The following is a 27537-nucleotide window of genomic DNA, read 5'->3' as shown; positions in this document are numbered from 1 at the left end:
GTGCACCACAAGATATGGCACACTGCTGCAACGGAGGCAGCCCTGGTGGTAACACAGTTCTCCTCTGAGCGTGCCTTGGATTGCTTTGGATTCTCCTGCCTAAAAACATGGGTGCTGATTGAGAAAAAGTACCAGCATTCAGACCTGACAGTGTAAATGTAGTGTGGTAGACACTCCCTCTGTGACCACTTAACCCAGAGCAGGGTAATCCAAGCAGTATAGACTGTCCTGGTCAAATAAACTAGCATACAAGGAAAAATGACACACTTTGTGTTACACTGCCTCAGTGAAGCACCCCTCTTTTCTAGGATGGAAGTACAGCAGGCAGCAGCAAGTCCTGTAAAAGACTTTTCCTTCTAGAGGTGGAATCAACAGAGGTAGTATTTTACTACAGGCCCCTCTCATATATAAAGTTTAATTGCATTTAGCTCTACCATGTACCAAAGACGATATATAACCCTTGACATGATTCTTGGTTTAAAAATGGTAAGCATTTTTGCATATATATGATGCTATTTATTTGTTTAGCATGGGCCTTATAAAAAAAAATAAAAAAGAAAAAAAAATACTTGAGCAAGGGTATCAGCTGTTGTCTGTTTGGCCTGATACATTTGCAGTGGTTTTTATGGAAGAAAATGTTGTCCTAAACCGCTATTGTTCTTCTGTTTCTGACAAGTAATGTGATATACAGTGAAATCCTGTCCCTTCCTACAATGTTCACTGTTATTAGTATTCTAGGTCTCTACTAAATGTCACAACTTATGTGATAAGCATGGAATATTCTGTATAATGAATCTTTAAGCCAATAAGAAGATATTATGAACAAAAAATGTGTCTAAAAGTGTAAAGATAATAGCTTAATATAAAAATATAATGCTTTTATATTTTTATTGGGGAAGGAAAAGGAGATCACAAAATTTCTGCCTGCAGAAGGAAGAGGGCCACAGGAAACAATTCTATAACCCATGTTCTTTGGTCTAATCGAAGGTAAACACTGTATATTGATCCTCAGTGGTCTTATGCAATAAACTATTCTAACATCATACCAGCTATGCACACCTGTCTGTCCTGAACCACTTCTACCAGCTACACTGATTGAGGTCTTTGTTCTGTGATCCACCTCCTCCTTCACTGGAGGAGCAACAATGGCAATGCAGTGAACTACTTAATTTGGAATCTAGCGTTTCTGTTAGGGCCATTTAATTCTGAGATCTTAGAATCCTCAAAAAACAAAGAAAAATTGAAACACTTGGAAAATACAGAATGATGATGTACTACACTAATCATGGAGGTGCCAAGGAATAGGTCCCACGTACAGCTCAGTATCATCACAAACATCGACCTGTTTGAAATCTGCATCTAATCTGATGTATGTTTCTTTTCAAAATGACAAAAACATTTTGATTTTACAGTCATGATGTTTGAGTCAACTTCTAAAAAATGAAATGGAAAATGGGAATCTGCTAATAAATAATTTTGGCTAAATCTTACATCATACCAGTGCTACGCTTTCAAATGCCTTTTTTTCTTTTTCCCAGATAAATACTGAGGTAAATTTTTCTAGCTCCTTATGTATCTCACTATTGGTTGTTGTCTCTAATATAAGCCTATTCTCTACCCAGTTACCAGCTATGTATTAGAGAATTAACCACAACTGCTAAGGTCACATCAGGTCAACTTTAAAGTGATAAAACCTTAATGGAGTAAGGGATCAAGAACATAACAAAATCTCTTATTTCCGTTTTCTACATCTCTGGAGAAATACTTTAAAGTTTACTAAGAAATACTTATCTAAACATACTAATCTTTCCATATTATTTCAAATATAGGTAGTTGAATTCTAAATCCAGTGATACTATATTTCAATAAAATAAGTCATATTAAATAAATAATGTTGTGGATCTTAGAAATATTGTCCAAATCTGCAATCCTAATATATATGTATGTTGTTATTCCCAGAGGGCTCTAAACAAAAAGAACCTTGTGTTGCTATGTTTGTTAACATATTTAATAATTTATGATATAATAAATTACCCCTCTTTTGTTTATTAAGACTTAGCTAAAAGCTGGCTAGAGAACCAGTGGCTCTAATCTCTCTAATCTCAACCACTGATTTTGTTGCCTCAGTATCTAACTAGAAGAGATCCTCTAGCAAGTACTTTTGGCATTTTTAAGGTGTTATGATCTTATAGGACAAGAACTTTAAAAACAGTAAAAATATTACTAAGATGATATTTTAGTTCTGCAAAAAGAACTAGTACTTTTCGGGGGGGGTGGGGGGTGGGGAGTTGCTGTTTGGAAAGAGCGTGTTTGTCCTTGTAGCTTTCATCCTGCCAACCTTGTTTCCCTTCTCTAGCTCCTCTGTTTCTCTTAAAATCCCCCAGAACCTCACTAAACCTCACTAGAAAGGTTTCTATAACCTCACTTTGGTTATGATGCTTTTACCTCCCATAGAATCTACAACTTATTTCTTAACAAAATCTGTCTTTCCCCTTGTGGAGGTTTGGTTTCTACTATTGACCTCGCTCTTTCTTGTTTCTCCAGATCAAGAGCATAACTGATGGAGTTAAATTCTGCATATCTTTTATGAAGGCCACCATTAACGTCTTGCTATTCGCATTAGTAAAAAAATTTAAAAAATTATTGTAATGGACTGACTTCTTGGCTAACATTTTTTTCAGAATCTCTGTAACTTTTTTCATAGGCTCGCTCTTTTTGCCCCATGGCAATACCTTTGTATCAACATTACTGTTAAGCACTTTCATTTTCTGTATTGATATTTCTATTTTTTGCCTTCCACTAATCACATTTGTCCTGTCTTTCATTTCACCTCCATTTATCCCATTACACTGCATGTCTCAGCGCTCACAGTTAATCTCCTCCAAGCATTTCTTCTGTTTTGCAACTAATACTTCTGCAGAAATCCTTCAACTATGCACAGACCAGCTAAGCCCTTCCGATTTCCCCTGTGCAAATCTTTTTGTTAAAATCGTATACAGTCCATGTAACTCAGGGAATAGAACTATATTATTCTTGCTATATAGATACACAGCTACCTGTACGGGTGCAGGATAGCAAGGCCATTGTTGCATGGAGGGGCAGCATCCATTAGAAACTTAGGAAACTGGAGTGAAAGAGCAGGTGAGTGGGAAAGCGATGGATGAGAGAGGGAAGAGGCTCGTGGGTGACTGGGAAGGAGAAATGCAGCAAAATCAAACTGTGCAGGGGTGAGGGCCAAAAATAATGGAGAGATTCAAACGGATGTCAGAGGACAAGGCTAAAACAGACAGCAATCACTGAAAACTGGGAACAGAAAATGCAGAGACGACAGCACAGAAGAGCAGTAAACGGGGGTACAGTTGCCGTAATGCTGCAAACGCACAAGTTTAATACACTGAAATTAAAGGACGGTGGCAGAACAATACACAGCAAGGCCAAAAGGCTCGAACAGAAGGGCTGTAATAAATATTTATTACAATAGTACGTGTAAAGCCACCTCAGACCTTATCACTTCCCCCGAACCCCTAGCGGCCCAGTACCACACCAGCAGCCCGCTGATCCCGGGCCTCTGGTCAGGGGTCCCGTCCCCGTGCCCTCGGCCTGCAGTCGCTGTCACGGGGGTCCTGACACGGCGTCAACCTGGCACTGAACTGTGCACGAGAAAAGCGTATGAAGCGTTTCAGCTTCTCACCGCCAGGCAGCAAGGGAGGAAACGTGGCTGCCCCGTCCCCGCCCGCCGTACCCAGCAGCGCCAGAAGGAGGCTTGGCCAGGGCTACCGGGCACGGCGGGGAGGAAAGCAAGCCCTCAGGGCGGCCTTCCCTCGGCCCTACGGCGGAGGAGGGGACAGCGGCAGAGCCGCCACCCCCGCGGCGGCGGCCGGTTGCCCGGGCGGAGACGCCGGGCAGCAGCCTCCGCGCGAACAAAATGGCGGCGGGCGGCGACAGCGGGGTCCTGCCCGGGGTAAGGCGGCGGCTCGGGCACGGGGAGACGAGCGGGGGCAGCGGGAAGGGGCGCGGGGCAGGGTGGCCGGGCTGTGCGCAGCCCGCGCACTAACCCGTCCTCGCCGCAGGTGCGGAGACCGACCGGCGGGCCCCTGCCACCCGCCGCCGCGGCGACCGGCGTGCTGAGCGGCGACTTGCTGGCCAAGGAGGAGGAGTACAAGTAAGGAGGCGGCCGGGGGCGGTGGCCAGGCCCTGTCTCCTCAGCCTTATCCCGCTCGCTGTCCTAACGGAGTATACAGTTAATCCCCTGTATCCGAGTCCCTCAGCTAGTTTTCCCCAAAGCCTGCGGATGAGAGAAGCAAGAGCAACGTTCTAACTTTCTCCCGCCGCGGTTCTCTCTTACACAGGCGCCTCAGGCTAGGCTGCACGCTGCTCTAGGCCTCACTAAGATCCCACAGCTTTGGACGGCAGGTTGTTCTGCATTTAAATCACCGACATTACTTTTAAATTATGAATATATAAGCGCTTAAGCCTGTTAGAAAAAGCTTAAAAGCTGTAAAGGTTGTGACAAATGCAGCAGGAGCACATTTAAAAGCACTTGCTCTGTTACCTGTCAGTTCTCAGCCCCTGTGAATGGCGAGGACGTACAAGGAGCCGTTAGTCACACTGCATGAAAAGCTGTAAAGTGAAGCATGCAAGAACACAAGCTTATTTTAACCTGTACATAGCTGTAGTGACACATTTTAATTTTGCGATCAAGTAATGCAATAGTATGTGACTCCTTCCCCAACCCCTGCTGCTAGGTATACACCTAAGGTACAGACTGTGCTAAAAATGGAATGTGTTGAGGAAATAAAGGTACAGAATGTGTATCAGGCAATGACATGGCCAAAACCAAAGACACCCTTTATCTCAGAATTATAGTCTAAACCTTCCTGTTTAAGGGGCATAGGTGGTTTTTTTACTATTAATTTGACAAAAACTCAGGAAATTGTTGCAGTGTAACTTTGTTAATAGTCTGCAGTACACTTCGGTGTTTCTTTGTAGGAGTTACTAAGATTTCATTTAGTTCAGGCAGAGATACTGTTATGCTTACATTTATTTCTTTTAAATTTTTCAAAACCTTGGTGACAAGCATTCTTACTTTTTCAGGCGACTGAATGCAGAATTAGAAGCAAAAACAGAAAAACTGGTGCGTCAGGCTGAAGAAGTAATTGTGAGTAGGTTATGCAGACTGTTACATAATTTAGCCTCAGTTTACATGCACACAGGGTCTTGTTTCAAAAGAAATTATGTAGACCGTGACAACTAAAAGTATTTTGGTTTCAAATGCAATCTAAGCTTTTAATTTTGTTTTTTCAAAATTGTAAACTACTAAAAACAACTTCAAAAAATGGGTTTTATATCATTTCATCAGGTGGGTAGATGTTCACACAGATGTGTAGAGCATTTGTGCAGATATATACATAAAACCACATAAAAACTTGATTAGTTAAAAATTATCTGTAGGTGGTTTTATGTCTTAAATACTAAGAAAAAATTAGTGTATGAAAACCAGATACTGTTGCAATAACATGCTAGTGAAATAGGATCTATATTGTTCAAGCTGAAAGAAATACAAAAAATAAGCAACAAATAGAAAATATGTAGTTAGTAAGAAGGAAGCTTTCTTAAAAAGAAAATTTTCCTGTTTATTGTCAGTATTCTCTTTTAATATTGGTGTGGCTGTGTACCAGATAGAGTCAAGTTTTTATATGAAAATTGGACAAATTAAAAAGGGAATGGGGGAGGTATAGTTTATACCCAAAACAGTTTGGAGAAGGTGTTCTGCATATTAGATATATGCATTGTAAATACACTCACTCAAATAAGGCTTAAAAAGCAAATTATTAAGTCTTCTGGAAAGCTATACTTATATGTACTTTACCGACTGTTGAAACTTCATTTTTATTTCCTGTGAAAACATACTCTTCTCTTGAGCTGTGACATGCTGAGGCTAACTGCTTGACATTTGAACAGAAGCAGATGAAGCGGCCAAAACAGCATCTAGTCCCTTTCCTTTAAAAAACAGCAACAACAAAACAACTTCCCCCCCCCCCGCCAATACAGCAGAAGATCAAATATTCTTAGGACACTTAATATACCACATGGCACTGCCAGATTGCACAGATATACCTTTAACAGCCTAAGTTAAAAAAACAAAACAAAACACAAAACCCAAACAAGACACCGAACAGGACAACTGTGTTTTGTTCTGGATTATGCTTCCTAACTGTAACTTAAGAACATAGAAGCTCTCTGAACATTCAGACTGAATTATTCTCCAAAGTCTCTCACATACAACATATCAGTGTCCAATTATGGTCATATTGGATGAATAAAGATTTATCTTTAAGTCTTGTTGCACAATATGGAAAATTGAAAGATTGTTTCACCTGCTGTGCATTTGCTACTCCTATATTTTAGACAAAAAAAAGGGAGGGTAACAGCATCTCAGATTATGTTCAGCTGGGCAAAAGTTTCACAGGCAAAAGGCAATTACTTGTTGCAAAGCAGAAATAAATGTTGGGGGATAGCAATGGCATTTTAATTTTTAGCCATCTTTTCCTGTGTTTGAGAAGTTCTTTTCCACAGTAGACTATAGTTTCCATTCTTTTCCATAGTAGATGGTAGTTGTAGTGATCTGTGATTTACAAGTATGTAATTTATCTTTAATGGATTATATTCTCCCAAAATTGACTATCTTTTTTTTTTTTTTGAAAAATAAAATAAATAAAGGCAGGCCAACAGGAGATACTATCTAGACCAGTTTCAGTACGGACTAAGTCATGTGAAGACAACAGACAGAGGTATGTGCTTTACAAATGCTGCATATAATTAATGGGGAATCTTTCATGCTGATCCTGCACACCCTGATTTACCGCTAGTCACGTTCCTGTTTTATCTATCTTTGCAGCATAGTGGATTGGAGGAGTCTAAACTTTTTCCTATTATTTGAAACAACTGATACTAAGTGTTGTTCCTTCTTATTTCAAGGAAGTCTTAAATTTGCTGAAATGTTCTATCTAGCATGCTGAGTAGTGCTGACATCTGTAAAAAAGCAAGGTAAGGTAACAGGTTTCTTTGCAGCACAAACCAGTAGACACTCAGCAGCAGATGTTTTTTTAACCAGTTCAGCTGACAAAGCAAAGAAATAGATACTGGCTCACATTTAACTTGGCCTAAATGTTCTTGGGACAGGAAGTGCCTGCTAAAAAAAACCAAACAAACATACCAAAAAAACCCAAACAAAAACCCAAAAACCTAAGACAGACAAACATTCAGCTGCCACCCTCTGGAACTTTGATATTATTACACTTCTGAGGCCAACATACATTTGGCCTGTATGAACATAGGTACAAGTGTGAGTTTTGGCCTGTATGTTCAAACCAGTTAACTCTGGAGTGGATACATAGCAATATTTACTTAGTTGTTCAGGGGCATTATTATTTATTTAGTTGTTCAAGGGTTTGTATATTGATAGTACAGGAACTGGGTAAATTTAGGACTAATACACAGTTTATCAAGGATCTGATCTGGTAGGTTCCTAAATTTATGATGCCACTAAGCTGGGTAACAAAGATACAGGGCCAGACTACAAGGTCTTCAAATGTTAAGCTGCAGTTGGGAAACTGTTTTGAAATAGTATATGCAAAAGTCTGCCAGAGATAGTAAAATAACTACTTTTGTGCAGAGTAAAAGCAAAAACAAAAAATGAGGTCTTTTTATGAATGTAAAAGGTTTTTTTGGTACACAAAAAGGTGTGACAGCAAGTCTGTGATAGATGCCTGGGTATACCAGCAAAAGTTTGCTCCTAAAGTTACAAATATTCCTGAGCTATTTTAAAGCCATATGTGTCAGTTGTAGAGGGGAGGAGAAAAAAACACCTCCATGTGTTAACAGTATAATCATGCTTTGCAGACAAATTCTGGATCTTGCTTTAGTTTTATGTTCTGTTAGATGGATTTTGAACAGTAGACAGAATTTTAAGAACTTCAAACTGAAGTTGAGTTATAGGGCTGTTTTAGGAAGTAATGGGATAAGAGGATTCAGCCCCACAAAAGGATTTCACAGCTTTGATGGTATACATTTGACATAAATGGGAGTACTGGAATAATTAAAAAACACTGGCAATTAACATGTCAGAGTAGCAGCTGATCTACCAATTACCTACATAAATTAAAAAACCTTAAAACAACCAGAGTCTGTGTTCTGGTAAACATTTATGTGAGAGAAGAATTGAAATACCATGTTGTAGTGAAAAAAATTAGAAATGTATGCTAGGAATTAGGCACATGGATCATCCATGAGTGAACATTGAGGCCATTCAATTAGATTAGTTCCAAGTATTTAATATTTAATTAAATTTTTTTTCCTTTCAAAATTTTGCAAGCAGATAGGCCATAAATGTAAAGGAAGCACTTCAGATATTTTTGAAATAGCTATTTGAAGTTTCCATTGATTCCTTTAAGGAGAATGAACACTAAAGCAACTGGAAACGGGAGAAATTGAAGCGAAGTAGTATCGGGGGGGTGGGGGTGGGGGGGAAGAGACAGGTTAAGAGAAAAAAAAGTAAGCAAAGTAAAAAATAAAAAAGGCAAAATATTTAAGTAATATTTTAAGTAACTCTCCAAGTCGGTATATATACTAAAAGAAGTTGTTCTGGAGTTTTTTAGCATAATTTTTGCAGAGACACTTGAATTACATAGACACAAAGCAGCTCCAGTGACATCACATTGAAATCAGCTTTTGTTTACACTTTCACTCTACAGAACATTGGCAGGCTCTTGGCAATGGGAACTGTATGCGCATGGGCAAGCATGCTGTAGGCTCTGAATAGGATTAGCAAACACAAAGGGTTTGCTCATGCACATGCATCTCGTGTTTACATGCAGAGATGGAATTGTTAAACATTAGCTTCTGTTTCAGTGTTGCCACAATACTCTAGCTACTTATTTGTATACCTTTTCAGTATTTACATATTTATTTCACTTACCAAACAACTGTAGAACTGTATTATGAGGTTTTAAAAATGGGTTGTCAGGTATGGGGAAGAGGAAAGAAACCATTAAGGTTAAAACAAGTTTGTGGAATTTAGTGAACAATGAGGGTTTTTTTGTTCTGTTTTGCTTTGGGGTTTTTTTGTTTTTTTTTTAAATAAGTCCCTGAGACAACAGATATAGTAGGAACAAATTAGTCTATTGATGGAAAGAACATTATTGTTTTCTTGAGTGTAGAGAGCATTGTATTTTCATATTTTTCAGAATAACATTAACTGCCATTTCTGTGGCAGCAAATCCTCACCTTCTGCATGCTCCTAAAGCTAGCCAATGGGAAGGAAGCATGAGGAAAATAGGGTAAATAGACAAAACCTAATCATCCTATACTGTTGAAGTCTGTTGCCAGCCACACACACATGATTTCTCTAGGGTTGGGGTTTTTTTTTATATTTATTAATAAAATACGGAGCTTTGTGCAGATAATTTTTGTTGATGAATGGATGTCTGTGAAATTTTTAAAGGCAAGATCTAAACATTTGCTTAAATCAGCTGGGCAAAAAAATTGAGGTGACAATGTACCTGAAATTTAAATTTGATTCCAAAGCTTTAATAAGCCAGCATTTTAATTGAAATAAAAAATTATAAAGGGTAGTAAAAAAAGTAGCTTTTCGGTGCAATAACACAGATCCACGTAACTCATTCTGAAAGCAAAAAAGTTACATATATGACAAGAAGCTTGACCTGAGCAGTACACGGCATGCTAAAACTTTCTTCTTGTTTCTAGCAGATTTTAAAAATAATCATTTAACCTGAAGTTCAGTTACTAAGCAGCATGGTTTCAGCGAAATAAGCAGATAGTAAGGCTGCTTATTCTATTCCTGTTTTTTTATCTGTAAAATGGATACAATATTTGTAATACATATTTCAGAGAAAATTCTGTGAGGCTTAATTCATACATCGCTCCCACCTCATATTCACTTGATAGTCCCTGTCAATTGACTTGACAACAGTCAGTCTGAGCATACAATTGCACTCCCTCGTAGGATGTAGAGGGCACTGGTTTGTATCTTCATTTTCTTTGTACTAATTCGGGGATTTGTATGTCAGGTAGGTGTATTAACCACTGAGCTGTTGGTGATCTTTATTAATGGATTGTCAGTCTCCTTGTTGAAGCTGATAACATGCTGCATACTGGCTAAGTACTCCCTGGTACAGGGAATCAGTGATCTTAACAAGCCAGTAGTTGCAGCGATTACCTGAATTGCAACAGACAAGATTCAGATTCTGGTACATAAGTAAACTGTTGTACTAGATACCCTAGACTCACCAGGTGGTTTAGATAGCAAATGAGGTAGAATGGAAAGACAGAGAATGAGACTAAATTTGTGATTGAACTTAGTATATGTTCCCACCTTAGCTCTATTGCTTATTCTAGACATTATAAAAATGTTATTCTCCCAATTCTGACAGGTGGGTTGAATTTTTATTGTAAAATGTTTGTTTTGTTATACATGTTAAGTGAATTATTATTTTTTTTTTTTCTGCAGAGATCCACTCTGTCCTGAAGTTTCATCTCTTACACACTCACATGCTGAGGTATCAAAGTCAAAGCTATCTTGGTTAATTTCTCTTGTAGTATAATTTCTACACAGTATTTCTGTTTTTGAGGCTGTGCTGCACTAGGGACTTAAATGGGTGGGACACCAAAAGGAAATTATGTTCAAAGCAGTGCTACAGGGACAGTGTTACCAGGGTTTCTCAGTGCCACTGGTGGTTAAGTGGACTTACATCACATTTCATTTTTATGTTCCATCTTTCCTCTTCTGTAAAGTATTGGCAGGAGTGTTCAGTGTTTTGAACATGAAATTAAGAATTCCAAGTGCAAAATATTAGAACATAATTAATTTCTTCCTTTCTCCCCTTCCCTCCCCCACCGGTAAAATACTAAAGGCAGTAATACTGTCTTCTAGATGTAATAATAAACAAGTAGTCAAAATAACTGAATACAGGAAGAGAAATATAATAGAAAAAGGAGGCTGAGATTAGGAACAAACTCAATAGTCTGTAACTACAATTACATTGAATCTTTTACGAGGTGAGCTAAAACTTCCAAAATACTGTCTTCAGTTATTTATCAGAATACAGTAGAAAAAAACCCTAATTTTTGAAGAATACTTATTTGGGTGAAGGTAGCAAAAATATTCTTAGATCGTCTTTCTACAGGGAATTTATAAGATTAAAGTAATGCATAAAAATAGCATGTTTTTGAAGGTACGATAAGCATTTTTTCAAGAAATGCACTCTGTTGACAGTTCAATAGTTAATACCTTGATAATAACCAAGAGCCTTGCTTATGCATGAATTTATTATGAGTATGTGTGCAAAAATTCCCACAAGCAGATGACTATTGGATGTATTATAATTTGGACATATGGACATAAAAGTTGCAAGATAAAGATGAGTGCAAATAAAACTGAAAGATTGTGCTTTTGAAAGTTTGAGAAGTATACTTTGAAAACTATCCTTGAGTCTGAATATATGAAAAAAACCAACCCACAACAAACACTAGGAAAAAGTAATTCCTAACTAATTAAAAAAAATAAATCACTGGTTTCTGAAAAAAATTTGTAGCTAGCAAACAAGAAGAAACATGCTTCCATGCCCACGGCTCAGAGCAGACCATACTCTGGAAGTAAGGGAAAAAGAACAACTTCAAGGTATGTTACACACATCTCTTTTTGTTCATAATAAAATATTTTAGTTGCCATTTTTGTCTGTCAGGTTATTGTTATTCATGTATGCTTCTACATTTATATATATTTGTATAAATAAGCATATCAAACTTCTGGTCCTCCTCAGTTAGCTCCACCATGTAGCTATCTCTGTTCACTTGCAGAGAGCACCAGAAAGTATTTGTGAACATATGTGATTAATACTACAACAATGAAACTGTTGGTTTCTGCTCAAGCACTCTCACAGCTGACAGCTAAACTCTTTTAACTCCTTCAGTGAAAGTATGCCTAATGAGCATACATGTGGGAAATACATCATCTGAGGCAACCTGAGAGAACACACTTAGGTGGTACAGACTGAGTTGTGATCAGACTTGGGATGTAAAACATGAGGCTCTTGAGGATCTTCTCTATTTTGGTGAATCTTGGGCTCACAGTCAGTAATAGTACCCCAGCTTTCAGGGGAAAAGCTTCAGCTCTGTAGATAGCAAATTCAAGGTTGTAAAACTAAGAAATTGAGATCTGGACAAAAGAAGAGAGTAGAGAAATGCACAAAATCCTGGGAGCAAATTAAAACTACCACCAGATATGGACAAATACAAAATAGGATGAAAATTGTCTGCAAGGTGGCAGAACATGGATCTGACACAGGGCGAAGTTGTCTTTCAGGACTTGGAAGTCACCTGTGGACCCTTTGGGCCTCCCTTGCGCAGTTCAGGGGAGGCTGTTATGCTGGCACCCCATCATGAGATTTAGAAGTGGAATTGTGCAGATAACAGGACTTGCAGGGTGAACCCAAAGTTGTGGGAGAAAGTTAGCAGCTAGGAATTTGGAGGCTGCATTGGGATGAGAATGTATGGGAATAAGAATTTAGGAGCTTCAGATCCTGTGGGAACTAATGTCATCTTTTCGTAAAAGAAAGCTGAGAAGATACCCTGTGTAGCAGATACATCACATACCTTGTGTTTTGGTTTTATGAAAGCTTTCGTATGCAGCTTCTAGGATGAGTGAAGTTTCCTAGGCCAGGCATAATGATACAGAAATTGCAGTAAGGTGGGAGTATAGCTAGAGAGGACAGAGTTCTAGAAGTTAACGTGTGTGTGAAAAATAGCACAATTTAAAACAGAGTATAGTAGCTAAAGCCAAGAGAACATTCCTCGGTTTCTTTCTTTTACTCTGGTTTAGTTATGAAGTTGTTGGATGAGAAGAGCATGCCAAAATATTTTCAGCACAAAATGATACTGTTTCCCTGTCTCCTACATTATAATATGTAAAATCCTGTCATTGTTTATGTGGAATACAGTCCAGGTATCTTACATAAAGAAAATGAGAAATTGCCATCACCTTTCATGTTAGTGCAAGCAATGAAGTTTCATTAAGTAAATAACTCTGTATACTCTTAAAAATAGAAAATATGCTGTATTTTTGTAATTTTTTTTAATTATAAATTTAAAATCTAGTGTTTGGGGTTTTTTTAGTTCAAAAATAAGAAACGTGGAGGTACCAAGTGCTGATGATGTTGCAGTACTGGAGGATTGCATGGATTTTTCTTTAGCAAAAACAATAAGCAAGATTGAAGAAAAACCAGAGAAAAGAGGCTTACCAGATTGTCTAGATGATGATATTATTCCAAGCATTGGAAATGAAATTGGAGCAGGTATGTTTCCTCCTATCATTAAGTACTTTTATTCTTACTTCCTGGCTGTTACAAATGGGTTCTCCTGGGGAAAAAAAGGAAGAGTTTCTGTAGGAATTACAGGAAAAGTTCTAAAGCCCTTAAGTTAAAGGAAAATAAGGTTTTTCTTCTTTATGTAGTCCTAGAGGAAGATCAGGTCACGTACGAATAGCCATGGGAAAAAGTGAATTTTCATCTTGATTTCCACCTTTGTAGGAAGATGTTTGGATGGTTACATGTATTGAATATGTGCATAACATCTGATTCATTTCACTGGGGGGATAGAAATACATAATGCTAAGCTTGTTATTTCCAAAAAGATGTGCTTCAGTCCTTTGCACAGATCCTACCTTTAGAGGACAAAGCCTTTCCTCAGATCAATGCTGTGGATCTTAGTAAGTGACTTAAATGAGGTAATGTTTCGACTACAGTACCTGAATGAGAGTCCTCCAGATACTTTCCCACTCCAAATGGTGTATTTATGTTTGTCCTAGAAATAGAGTAGGAAAGCTGATTGCACAATTTGCCAGTGAAGCTCAAGGCATGATACACATCTGTCTTTTTGGCTCTGGTGTGATAAAAGTGAGTTTGTGTAGTTTCTTACAACATTAAAGCAAGCACGAAGTCAAGATATTCACTGCAGTAGTACAGAATGCACAAAACCTCTTCTTCTAATATAACAGCTTGATGTCAACAACCATGCCAACACAGAAATAGCTTGATTTCTAACCTCACGTAATTCTGTGCACATCTTCTGTTAATAAATCTCCCAAAACAGATCCTCAGATATCTTCTTTATAGTTCTTGTTCCTGAAGTAAAAAGCAATTGTTTTGGACTGCATTGGAAGCTTACACCAAATAAATTCAAGGTAACTCAAGAAGAGTTATTACTGGTGTCTAGTAATCAGGTCTTGTGGACTAAGGGCATGTATTATGAGAATTGAGACTTGTTTCTGTAACTTTAATGATGAAATGGAAATACTCTGGATTGATTTTTGCTTTTTAAATTTGATACTGACTATTTAGAACACTCCAAGTGCCTCCTTAATAAGCTAAATAAGTTATTGCAGAGCATCTAGCAGCGTCAAACTCACAGACCAGTTTTCAGAAGGAAATAGATGTAGGTACTAAATAAGCCCCGTTACAGAGTGGGCTGGCTGATCCCTTAGTGAGAATATCCTAGTAACGGATTCTTTAAGCTTATGTGCCTGTGCTAGACTTTTTAGGCCAATGTGCTGATAAGGTTCTATAGCATTGTCCTTTCCCTAAGCTTCTCACAGTGCTCTTCCTGGACTTAGGTTCCGTATCTTTATTTCACAATCTCAAGTTATCACAGTGGAACCATTTTTCTGCCAACACAGTAGCTTAAACATTATTTTTATCAGGGGCTGTTTTTGTGGGTTATAACTCAACTCTGCAGTAACAAGGAATGACAGAAGCACACAAACATGTAGAAGGCTGAAGATGAAGCTCTATTTTTATCTAATATACCCACACACATATGAACAAAATACCTGAATGTGTTTTTGCGCTTCATGTTGATCTTCAGATTATTGCAAGAATTCAAGACACCTCTTCTTTCTTGGAGGGTATTAGTCTCCCAGATGTTTTCTTGTTTACCATTCCCTCAACTGTTGGTTATTTTATAACCTAAGACCATCCTATTAAGTGATACCCCTCCTCCTTATCAGCTTTTTCAGGTGATTAAAATTGACCAATTAGGAAGCTAATTTTTTAATTATCTTTACCTCTTGTGAGAATTCATACTAATTCTGGATTAGTAGCCACCTCCCAAGGCTGATCTGGTTCTAGTCGTGGTCTTGGATTTTCAGTAAGGTTTACTACTAAGTGCTCTTAATGACACACAGCTGTCTAAGACAGAAGAGAAGTTGTCTGTGGACTAATAACTGAGTAAAAAAGGAAACAAAATGGTAAAAAGAAACAACAGTTTTTGCAGGTAGTGGTGTAGCCATAGAGTTATCTGTCATGGAGTTTAAATTTACAGAAAAATAATCGGGGAAAAAGGAACAATAGCTGGTGAAGAGATTTGTATATGAAACAACAATTCTAGGATAGTTAAAACTGACTGAAGTGTTGTAGAAGAATCTCATAGTACTGAGTGAGGTGATAGAATGGAAGTTTATATTCAGCATTAAAGAATACAAAGTAATGCTGATAGAAAAAAGAACTGGAATTACACCTACTTCTGAGCTGGACTTTGTTTAGTTACTACTAATTAAGATGTCTCCAAAAGCATAAACTTTGTGCTTGTTCACAGTGGAAAAGGCAAACTGATTATTAGAAATCCTTCAGAAGATAACAGAGAACAAAATACTGTACTGTTATCATTATGCTATTATATAATTGATGCTACCCCATCTTGAGTATGACACACAGTTCTGCACACTCCATCTCAAAACCAGGATGTAGAACTGGGAAGGACACAGGAAAGAGTATATAGTAGCAATTAGAAGCATGGAACAACTTGAATTTGAATCTTCAATTTGAAAACAAAACAATTGAAGGCAATATGAAAGATTCTGTAATGAAAACAATAATGGTAAAGGGAGAGCTGTCCTTTTGTAGTGCAGACACTAGTAAATGCCACATTAAATTGGATTTAAAGCAAACTATACAAAGTGTTTTTCTTTCACATAATGCATAATTAAATTAGCCAACTCATTGCCACAGGATATTGTGAATGCCAAACTACAATATCTTTTACGAAGAAAATCAAACAACTTAATAGTATAGAAGTACATGAAAGAGTATTAAACTTGATGGCTTCAATATGGTCTCTGTCTCGGGATGGCCACTAGTTACCAGAAGCTAGCAAGGATGTAACAGGAGGAAAAAAGTCTGTATCTTATTTTTTCATGGTGGTTTCCTAAATCCTACTTATTATTGGCCTCTGCATGGTTACAACTTAAGCTGCAATTTACAGTTGATAAGGGAAGGTGGGTGAAATTAAAAGAATTCCTATTAAAGCAAATGAACACATGTACCCATCCATCCCTTCACGTTCAGCTCTAGGTACTCCTCCTCCACTTTATTCTTTTCCCCTTGTACCTACTGTGAGTAATGGTTATTCCTATGTTGCTCAACTTGATCCTCATACTGTTGCCATGCTTTGTGCCTGTGGAAGTTCAGGGGGTTCCTTATGAATGATCTGGGGAAAGTGTGGGGAATAGGGAGTAAAAGAACATATTGTTCACACACAGCTTGTTTTGTCATGACAGTAGTACATTTCTTAGTGGTCCAAGAGCAAGAAAGTACTTCATTTGAAAAAAAATATGATTAAATTGATTTAATTTTAAACTATCAATTGAATAATGTTAGCAGTGTACTTCAAAAAAGCATAGACTACTGTGTGGGAGGGGCATTTACCTATTATGAGAGTTTTCCAGTCTACATTTAATTCCTTGTGAGCAGTTTAAAACTATTTGGCTGTAACTACACAAATTTCAGCTACAGATTGATTGCAATGTAGACATACCCTACAACGTAGTTTTCTTTACTTCAGTCTCAAGGAATGCTGTAATGTACAACAAAAGTTTCCAGTAAGTTTCCATTTTGAGGGTTACAAGTCTTTTACATTTTAAAGATGTCGAGTTTTATTTGCCTGTTTCTTTTTAATAATTATAAACAATGTAGTGTGTTTTAAAAACAAGAAGATGAAAGTGAGTTCTTACATCAGTCTTTCTTCTTTTCTGCATTGGATAATGAGTACTTGTGGATATTAAATGTAATTTTTTTATGTTCACAGAAGCTCAAATCAGATTTCTTAAGGCAAAGTTACGTGTTATGCAGGAAGAGCTGAATAGTGTAGTGTGTGAATGCAGGAAAAAGGTAAGAGCTGAGTTTTCTTATCTGTGGAAGCGGAGTAGGTTCCCATTTAACAAATAATCACAACAGAGTTCCCTCAACCTTTCCTTTTCATGTATTAAGAGCTAAGGTTCTATTTTTAAAAATTTCCTAAGAATTTAGAGTCAAGGATAGTAATTTCTGTTTAAATGTGATCTTGGGCTAAAAAGCTTGTGAAATACACTTAATGAAAAAGCATTCGAGGCAGGAAAGAACAACTGGGAATGAAGATGTGCCCCAGCTTTAGGGACACTGTGCTGTTGCAGAGTGCAGTAGCCATCACTGCTGGGAAGGAGAGCGTTACCAGAGCCTGAGAAAAAGGAGGAGGATACAGTAGCAGTCAAATACAGATTTTGATATACAGAGAGAAGATGAGTGGTACTCAGAGCTGGGTGATGGGAGAAGAGGGATGTTTAGGGTAGAATGAGAAATAAAAAAAGTTGAGAAATTTAGTCAGGTGCTTGGTGGAACAAAGTGTGGAAACAGCTGATCTCTGATCTGTGATTCACTATAAGTGAATCAAAAGTAGATTGTAGTAGGAAGTAATCAAAACAGAAATCAGGCTTTCTCCATTCTGAAGATTACACTTGATGTGGAGGACTGTATTTGGAATTACGTATTTGGGCAGATCAGACTGAAGTTAAGGGATTCTGAAGCTACACTGATATTTTACTGTTAGAGTATAGTACAAGTGAGTTCTATGATCTGCACTGTCTGGCAATATGTTTACAATTCTCTTGAACTGTAAAACCTTAAATAGTTTGTGTCTGTCTGCCAGAGGGGTCACCTCTTTTTCATGCATTTGTAATCAAGCAAGGTTTTTGAACTAACTTTCCATTTTACACAATTAGATATAATCTTAGTTGTGGTCTCTTAATTTCAGAATGCTTTTTTCCACCTATTCCCCAGGCCTAAATGTGATGATGACATTCAGAAAACCTGGCAAATGACCTATATGTTTTCTCTCAAGCTTTTAACTTAGAGTTAAGGAGCAGGATGATATTAAATAGATTTTTTGAGATAGGTACCTGGAAAAAATCTTTAGAAGTAATTAGATTTTGATATTTTATATCTGTGCTTTATACATTTTTCATTTTTATCAACGCAAATGCTTCTGCATTTCAATACTTCTATGCTGTGGTCAAAAGAAATTTGTTACATCAGATTTTAAAGACATTTTAATTTTCAAATCAAATATTATTTTGTCAATAGCTATTGAACTTCATCATTCCATGCCAGAACTCCACTACAGAATTTAGTTGCTGTAGCAGATGACAGGAGACAGTCTTGTACCTATTCTTGTCTTGCTCCCATAGCACTCTGTATGTAAATGTATCATTTTGGGTACTAGTTTCTCTGGTGTGAAAATAACTTTATTACATTCAGAAAGTCACGAAAATTTCATATTGGCAAAGCCTTGAGATAGATTCTGAGTTTTGTTCCAATTCACAGTCCTATTATTATAAGGAAGCAGTAAATCTGTTTTAAATATAAAGAAGTGGGAGTTTCTGAGGTGTGTGCAGTCACATGAAACTTAGGGTAAAGCACATATATTTTCCAGGTGAGAAGCATGTATTCCTAAGGGCTGAGAGGGCAGGAGAGAAAACCTTGTTTTCATAGAAACACCATTTCTATATGTGTCTTGATTTCTTTTTCTTAAAGAAATGAAGGGCATAATGTATCTCTGAAATAACCTACATTAGTATTCACTTACAATGTTTAAAAGGTTATAAAAGAAAAATGCCTTGAAATGATAATGCTTAATGTGGGATGTAATTGCCAGTAGGGCATGAATCTAATAGAGGATTCACTTGATGTTAAGAGAATCTTCAATTTGAATACTTGATGTATCCTGGATCATTAGCTTGCTTTTAAGTCAAAACCAGATAATCTCCTAAAACATAATGGATTGATTTATCAGTAATTATATTCTCTTCTTTTTCTCAGAATTTTTCCTAATGTGTGCATTTAGCTATTCACACAAAAATGTCACAAAATGTGTGCCACTGTTAGTCATATTATTCTACAACATTTTGATAGTTAGTTCTCAAAACCTTTGAACTATGAGAAATTAAATGTTTTACATAGTGCTACAAGACAGTTCCAAGTAAAAGACTGCAGAAAATGAAATGAGAAAAGTGTTACTGTTTTTTGAAGTATTGTCCTGGTTAATTAGTGTTTTGTTTTCTTAGTTTGTCTTAGTTGTTTACTTTCTTAAAATTGTTGTGAAATCCATCATGAAGGGTCTAAACATTTAAAAATAACATAATTTTAAAAAATCGTTATCTCCATATCTACAATATGTATATTTTTACTGCCTTTTATTTACAAAACATGACTATTGCATTATCCTACCACTTCCTTGCAGTAATTTAGTTGGGTTTTTTTTTGCTAATTACTGTCAAACAGGATGATGAAAATCAGAATTTAAAAACTCAGCTTAAAAGTACTGAAGAAGAAAACACCAGACTGCAACGAACAATCAATATGCAACATTCTCAGACTGAAAAGTACAAAATGTTGTCACAAGAAGCAAACAAAAAAAGTGAAGGGCTACAACAAGAGGTCATTGTGCTACAGAAGGTATTGCAGAAATTAGCCTCACTTATCTCACAAAAGGGAAGAAAACTCATCAAATCACTCTCTGTACCCTAGTTTGATAGATTCGTATCCAGTGATCCCATTAGCGTTTTGATCTGTGATAATAGTTTTAGAAATTGTATTTTTAAATGGTCTAACCACTTCTTTAAAGGAAGAAATAATGTATTTTGCTTTTCTTCTGCTTCTACAATCATGTATTCCTGTATTTTAAAATTAAATTATTGTGTAAAAGACCCACAAGAGACAAAGCAACCTTTTCAGAAACTGCTGTCAAATTCACAAAGGAATCTTGAAAAATACAGGGAAATTTTATTTTTCTGGTTTTAATTATGATTGTTAAAAATTAATTCTGGTAATAAGAGTGTTACTGTAAACTGTAGAACTTGGTGAACATTATAAAAAAAAAACACCTGCAGTTTATAGTAGTATCTTCTACAGGTAGAGGGAAGGATGTGTCTTTGTTGTTGAAAATGGACTGGTTGAAAACAAGCCGCTCCAATTTGGATGAATCAAAATTAACCTGGCTCCTGCTGTAGGCTACATATGCAAATTGTGTATGTGCCTAGTTGTAGCAGATGGCCTGCGTACACAGCTTGCTTTGTTTGGAACTTAGATTCTAAGAGCAGCATGTGTTTTTCTTTAATTACTCAGAGCTAGAGAGGTTGACTTCAAAATCATGTAATAAATATAGTATTGTGTAGTACATGTAATATAACCAGGAGAATGTTACACTTAAAAATTTTGGGAAAACAGAACACAACTCAGCCTAACAAAGTTTCGTCATACTTCCATTAGATCATACTATGCATTTGTATAGGCATGCTTTCATCTTAACTTTCTGTAGTTCTGGCATTTTAAAACTAAAATATTCTAAGTGTGTTCTTTTTGTGCAGATACTTGGAGGTTTTAAGTTCCCTTACATAAGTAGCCTGATTATTGATTCTGTCAGGAAAAATGTTCAATAGTAGTACGCATACTACTCATTGGCTCACAGCAAATACAGCTAAGAGATTTACAAAGTCCATTCTCTTAATAGAATAGATAGATTATATCCAAACCATCCTGGACATGTTTGTTTAACCTGTACTTAAAGCCTTCTGTGACGGCAGTTTCCATAATTTCCTTAGTCTGTGCTGGTTTGTGTACACAGTCACAGTTAGAAAGTTTATCCCAGTATTTAGGAGATGTCTGTTGTGATGAAGTTTATTCACTTCTGTCATACAGCTACCATATCCAAAATATGGTTGGTTTCCTTGTTTGTCTTTGCTCAGGATTTAACATCCTCAGTTGCTTCAATTATTTGTAATGGGTTGTGTATTGTAGAATTTATCAAGGTTACTGATCAGACATGATCATGACAGGTAGTGGTAGTTCTTTAAAGTACTAAGAAGGCAAAAAAGGCAAGTGTATGTAACGAATGGTTCTCTGCTAATTCAGAACTTATTTTACATAATTTTTCTGATAGAAAAAATTATCTAACGGCCAAAAACATGCATTTAAAAATAATTTTGCAGTAACTACTTAAATCTCTTATGGACTTAGCAATATGAAAATTGTTTTATTTTTTAGGTATGAAGTATTATTCAACACTATATAATAAATGTAGTTGTAGATTAATTCTAGACATATGTTTAAAAACAATTTCCTGTGAACACAGGCCTGAATTTGTACTGCTGTGCTGCAAAACTCTCAAGGCTCATACTTTCAGTCTAGCGAAAGTTTTCTGTATAGTTGAAATAGCACAAATGTAACCTTGAATGATTTTTGCACTTCTGTTGCTTTTGTTGTGGTTTCTGTTGCAACATAAATGATAGAAGACTTAAGTTGCGACATGTGCTTTCCCAAGCTTCCTTAGATTATCACAATATATGCAATTTCATTAATCCCCCAGCTACTGTTTTGTATGTGCCTAGGCTAAGATTCTGATGTAGTTTTCACAATTTACCTGAAACATGGTAATTGAAACATGGTAATTAGTTTGTTATTTTTACATTTCTTTCTTTTGGTGTTTGGCCTCTGTTAACATTTTTGCTGGAACACCCACCACAGGCAACAGCTGAATTCTGATGCTCCCCGAAACTTCCATCCTCTTCTTTTCATCATTCCTCTTTTTTTCCATCTAGTTGGTCCAATAAATGATATCACCTCTCCTGTCTTTTTTCACCACCTCTCTACAAGAACATTCCCTCCTCTGTGTTCTCTCTCACTTGTTAATTCAATCTAGCGATGTTAGATAAAGTTCAGGGAAACACTAAAGTAGTGCTCTTACTCCTTTTAAGGCTTTGTGCAGGGATTTTATAATTTGTCTTGAAGAAGGGCTTGATGTTAAGCAAACATTATCTCTCAAATGTTTTTGGGGGTGGACAGGTGTTGCTGAGCTTTCTAAAGATAGAAGTGCTGTGTGTGCTTGCTACTGGGAGGAAAGCAAGCTTGCTAGGAGGGTTAGTCGTGGACAAGCTCTCCAGTATCACACCCCGCTATTGATATTCAAATGCCGCAGCCATGCCAGAACAGTGGGGAAAATCCAGAGATTGAAATGGGATGCAGTTTTAGAACACAGTAGTTTTTTTTCTTCTTCTTAGAGAAACATATGAGAAAATTAATCCAGCTTTTACTTAAAGTATTGAAGAATTGGCAGAAACCTTGCCTACTTACAAAATAAAATACTTATTTCAGGCATTTTTAAGATGAAAAATTTGGGAGTCAAATATGTTTAACAATATACCTTCACTGGATGATTTGCAAGCAAGTCCTTGATAAGGTATTACATGTGACAGTAAATGTCAAAGAGCCCTAAAAGTTTTATTAGAATTCTTTCATTAAATTATATGATTAGCTGATACATAATTTGCATTGCATGCATACTGTTTTTTTTGGTCATTAAATGCTTGAAAGGCTATATTCCAAAGCTTTTTATATTAATGCAGAATAAAATACCTAGCACAGAAGATGTAGTTGACTCTATTCACAGCTCCATCATCTTGATACAGGACAAAGAGGTTTGCAGGCTGTGCAGCTTGTTTTCTTTGGAAACATGGGTATCAGTTTCCAGCAAATGAATTTGCATTCTCTGATGACACACCTGCATGTGTTCCAGGGAGGGATGCTGCTGCTCTACTAGCCAGGCTTTTACCCATCTTTTTTTAATCAATCAGATGGACAGGCTAGTGATAAAATAAAACTGTTGAAGCAACATCTGTTTTTGTGAACTCTTGGAGGAGACACATTCACCAACAGAGTTTTGGAGGATTAGTGAGATGCATCTTATTCTCCTGTTTTCTTCATCCATTTTGGAGAAGATTCAAAGCTTCCCAGAAATACTTGTTCCTGCCATAACTTTACCAGAATGTCTTTGCTGCATACACTTGTCAATAGTATCTATTTCTTGGAGAAATTATGTGGAAAACATAAGTAACCACCACAAGAGCTGGTGTGGAATTGAGAAACTACAACAATTACTCAGAAATAAGGCAGTCTGAGGGCAAAAGGTTAACGACAAGGCCCCTGTCTACCCTGATTTGGTTAAAAGAATCTTTCTGTGCCCATTAATAAAAATTTTTTTTAAAAAGTTTTTTTCTTTTTCACAAATGACAAGATGTGCTCTTTCTGCCAGAATTGTTTATTTCTTGTACTTTGTCTTTTATCTATATTCCCTGATCTTTAATCTCATTATTCTGTTCCTCAACTTGGTCTCTTTTTCTCATTTCCCCACTTACCAGGACTATGAAATACTGTCATCAGAGAAAAGAGGGAAATGTTTTGATTGTTGCCATAAACACTTGATGAACTACTTTCTGCTAGATGAAATAGTTACTACCCTCAGCCATCTTCAGTAGGCTGGTTTAACTTTTTGTTGGTAATTGCATGTAGTAATCTGTGGGGAAGAGAGATAAAAGGAACAGGTGGGGAGAAGCAGTTGGGAATACTAGCTGCCATTCCAAAATCAGCCACGGAGTGGACATAGCAGCATTTTTTTCTTTTTCTGACTGAGCATACAAGGTTTTCCAGTCAATTCTGTAGTCTTACATGATCAGCTCCACAATTATTCTAACAGAAGTTCAAAACAGATGCATTCTCTAGATTTCAAAGGAGAAGGGGATGTTTTAACAGTGGAATTAATGGTCTTTGAGACAAATTCTATCTGCAGGCCAAAGTCCACAGACTTAAGTTTTCAAGGGTGAGCCTTGCTGTCAATGTGTTGTCTGTATGGGATTCATTAAAATACAGTTATTCATAATGTTTGTTTTTATCCTTTGCTGCTTAAATAGGAATTGGAGAATCTAAAGTGTGTACAAAAGCAGGCTGCAATCGGTCAGAGTGCAACAGAGGTTCGCTTAAACAGGGCCCTGGAAGAAGCAGAAAGGTATAAAGTGGAGCTGAATAAACTGAAGCAAAGTAACAAGGTACAGTGGCTTAGGAAACCAAGTTCCAGTCTGTAATCACTCAGTAAGGCCAGAATGAGACAAAAGGCTTGGGCAGCTTTGGAAGTGTTGTGTCTCTTACCGGCAGTCCCAAAATTAACTTAGAGCAAGTCACTAGAGGGCTTGGTAAGTTTTCTTGGACGATGCTACTGCAACCTATGCAGGAAGAACGAATTTACAGAATAAAGTTATAGCCTTTCTGATTGTCCCCATTTATGTGAAAATTAGATGTGTTTAGAAAAAAGAGAGAAGTACACATACACACCTAATATATACACAGGCAAACCATGGCTGTTGTCTTTGAGATTTTCTTTTCTAAGTTTTGACATGGGAATATTTTGATTAATCCCATTTCTTTTCAGAAATGTCACGTGTGGCTACTGTTTGTCATTTTGTTATATAATGCCAAGTTTCATTGGTTAAAGCACCACTTCCATAAATAACACATTTCTCCTTTTCTTCCCATGGTAGGATGTAGCTAACCAAGAACTCAAAACAATTGAGGAATTAAAAACAGAAAACAAGAAACTGCAGAAACAAAAAGGAGAGCTAATGACAGGTTTTAAAAAGCAGTTAAAGTTAATTGATATTTTAAAGAGACAAAAGGTAAGGACCAGAGTACTGTTATATTTGAGTTAACCTCTATCTAAATGTATCTGTTGTCAGGTAAGGTAATCATGTAAGTGAGAGCCCCAAGACAGGGAAGTTTCAATGCAAGGGACCAGCCTCACTTTTATTAGTGCATATTGCTAACATTTTGCTTTATAGCAAAGGCTGGTCTTCTTTTGAATTGACCCCATTCCTAACTTGGAACATACCCTGTCACAGTGAAAGATTACTACTGCCAAGCTTTAGGACCAAGAGTATCCATGTGTTCAAATACTGGTCAGGTAGTAACAGCAACTTCCTTTGGTGCTGTGTCAGTAAAATCCATTTTAGCATGCTGTTTTTTTAGATTCCACCCCCCCCCAGCACATTACGTGTTTTATCAGCAGCTCTAACAGCATGCTCTCCCAGGACTGAGCCATTACATTTTAGACCTACATTTTTTCTGGGTTCTCAAAGTGTGTCCTTCTCTATCAACATTGTTTCTTTTTATTGAAATTCTGAGATGTTCTGTACATGTACAGTTCTGCCCAGGTGCAGATCTCATGTGTCAGACAAAAAAAGAAAGGGAAAAAAGAAAAGAGAGAGTACTTACCCTAGGTGTGAATTTACTAGACTGAAAGAGGGGAGTTGTATCGCCATCCTTTTGTAATTCCTGGAAGATCATGCATACTTTGAATCACAGACAATGTAGTAATGTCTACATGGCTGCATGGGTGTTCCCATCCACACTGCACTTGCTGCTAGCCTTATTTTGAAAGATTTGATTCTACATTCATTTCATATCTCCCTCCATTCCTCTCCCTCAGGACATAAAAGGGAGGCCAGGGGCTACTGCATTTCAGGTTCTTCAGCGGCTGAGGCTGAAACTGAATGGAGGGTTGGGAGTAGACTACTTACTGACAGTTCATGGTGAACAATTAGTGATGCAACTTTCATAGAAAGGTGTTGTAATGAAAAGTGGATTAATACTTCAGATAGACAGAATATAGCTAAAAATGCATTTAACTATCATATTTGATGAAGCTATACTGATGTCCCAAAAAGGAGGGGTGTTTTGCTTGGAAAGAAAAACCTCGGATGCTGCGGAGTGGGTAAATACCTTATATTTCTCAAAATGTATTTTCAGCATAGACCTGTCAACTGAGCTTTGATAGTACAAATTGAAAGAACCTGTGAGTTTACATGAAAGGCAATTGAAGTGAGAGGAATGTATACTAAGAGAGGTTGCCCAAATCAAACAATTGTCCACATATTGATACATTTAGGTGTTACTGGTTCCATCACACCTTTCGCTTACCAAATACTTGGTTGGGATTGTGTGCTATCATTTGTATCAGTTTTCCATCTGAGGCCGCATGAGACACATGCAGAGCTATGGGCTTCACAATTGTCTAGACAGGATCTTAACATCATAGAGTAGCTCACCTCTAATTGCTTACTTTGCTGAATCTAATGTGATTCATTTCGGGATGGAGTTAATGCGCTGCTTTTTTGTACTCTCAAACCAAAGTTGCAAGAGCTAAAGCAAGCAATGTATGGTGACTTGTTGAGCAGAAGCACCTTAGGAGGGCCAGCCCTTGAGATAAGAAAATAGAACATTTTATTTACCCTTTGAGCGCTGCAGGGATCACCAGACATTTTGTAAACACTCTTGAAACTGTTGACAGCCCCCCCCCCCCCCCCGAGGAAGAATAGTTCTGTATGAAGTGGCAACTTCATGTAACAAAACAGACATACTTATCCTAAGAATGGGGAACTACACCCTTGAATCTGGAATACCTCTCCAACACAGGACAAAGGTGGATAGGTAACTGGAATGAGAGGAACTGGGGCTGGTCGTGCATTTCCAGTGGAAGAGAATTTTTTTGGCAGTAATAGGATGCAGAGGAGATCCTAGGGATTCAACTAACAGAAATAGTGCTAGCTTAGCCTTTGTCTGGCCCTTCTAGCTCAAGTTTATTTTGAGAATGAAAAAATACAGCATTCACTCAAAATCTACTCTATACATGAGGTAGCTCATTGTCCTTTGGAACATGAATTCACTGAAATCGGTTTCAAAGGGTAGTAGTTCTGTTTGACTGTGAACCAAAAGCATAGTCTCAGATAAAGTTTACAAAACTTCACTAAATATATTAATAAAAAAAAAAGAATCCCGTATGAGAACTGCAGATAGTAGAGGAAGCCACTTTTACCCTTTCTTAAAAAAACATTATTTACTCACAGAAGCAGGATGCTGTTAGCTGTCCTTTCAGAACAGACTACAATTGGAAGAGCCCAAAAGAGATTGGTGCCAACTCTGCCTTTTATTGCCTCTGGCAGAAGGCATAGGGGAAGGGCAGTTAAAGCTCACGTGGACTCAGTAGACATAGTTGCCTGAAGAACTTAAAGTCTGTTTCACACAAGCCTTTCACTGAATGAATGAGGAAAACCTGATTTGGGCTATTTGTGTAGTATTTGTGTGGCAGATTCAGATGCCCATAGCAGGGACAGCTATCCTGAAAGTGAGGACATGCTGCCACATGAAGAATGATAGAGGGGAAAAAAGTCCCCAAAAGGTACTAAATATCAGTAGTAGGATGAGTTGCAGCTGGCAGCAAGTAGTTGCTGGTGTTCAGTTGCTCTTTTCAGACCATTCTCTGCTTGTCTTGAGAGAA

The 27537-nt window shown here is 37.3% G+C and overlaps 2 protein-coding genes across 13 annotated transcripts in view; one reads left to right on the top strand and one right to left on the bottom strand.

Moving 5' to 3' along the window:
- Positions 1–2987: 2987 nt before the first annotated feature.
- TEX9 (testis expressed 9) overlaps positions 2988–27537 on the top strand; it is a 25901-nt gene continuing 1351 nt past the window's right edge. Inside the window, exons 1-11 of one of the 12 annotated variants that reach the window (XM_049811852.1) lie at positions 2990–3961; positions 4071–4162; positions 5095–5158; positions 6721–6791; positions 10529–10577; positions 11613–11698; positions 13192–13370; positions 17155–17237; positions 19662–19835; positions 24122–24256; positions 24746–24880. In XM_049811852.1, coding sequence (XP_049667809.1) covers positions 3926–3961; positions 4071–4162; positions 5095–5158; positions 6721–6791; positions 10529–10577; positions 11613–11698; positions 13192–13370; positions 17155–17237; positions 19662–19835; positions 24122–24256; positions 24746–24880 — 1104 coding nt within the window. In that variant the 5' untranslated portion in view covers positions 2990–3925. Of the gene's footprint in view, positions 3962–4070; positions 4163–5094; positions 5159–6720; positions 6792–10528; positions 10578–11612; positions 11699–13173; positions 13371–13424; positions 14258–17154; positions 17238–19661; positions 19836–24121; positions 24257–24745; positions 25975–27537 lie in introns of those variants that run through there. The other 11 variants (XR_007507445.1, XM_049811853.1, XM_049811851.1 and 8 more) reach the window with 11 other exon arrangements.
- The window catches only part of MNS1 (meiosis specific nuclear structural 1), a 26404-nt gene continuing 12234 nt past the window's right edge, over positions 13368–27537 (bottom strand). Inside the window, exon 9 of the mRNA XM_049811849.1 lies at positions 13368–13434. Within this exon, the coding sequence (XP_049667806.1) occupies positions 13405–13434 (30 nt within the window). The 3' untranslated portion in view covers positions 13368–13404. The remainder of the gene's footprint in view (positions 13435–27537) is intronic.

This window comes from Accipiter gentilis, chromosome 10, assembly GCF_929443795.1.
Source record: "Accipiter gentilis chromosome 10, bAccGen1.1, whole genome shotgun sequence".
NCBI lineage: Eukaryota > Metazoa > Chordata > Aves > Accipitriformes > Accipitridae > Astur > Astur gentilis.
The sequence above is the reverse complement of the archived record's forward strand: the minus strand, read 5'-3'. Positions and strand labels throughout refer to the sequence as shown.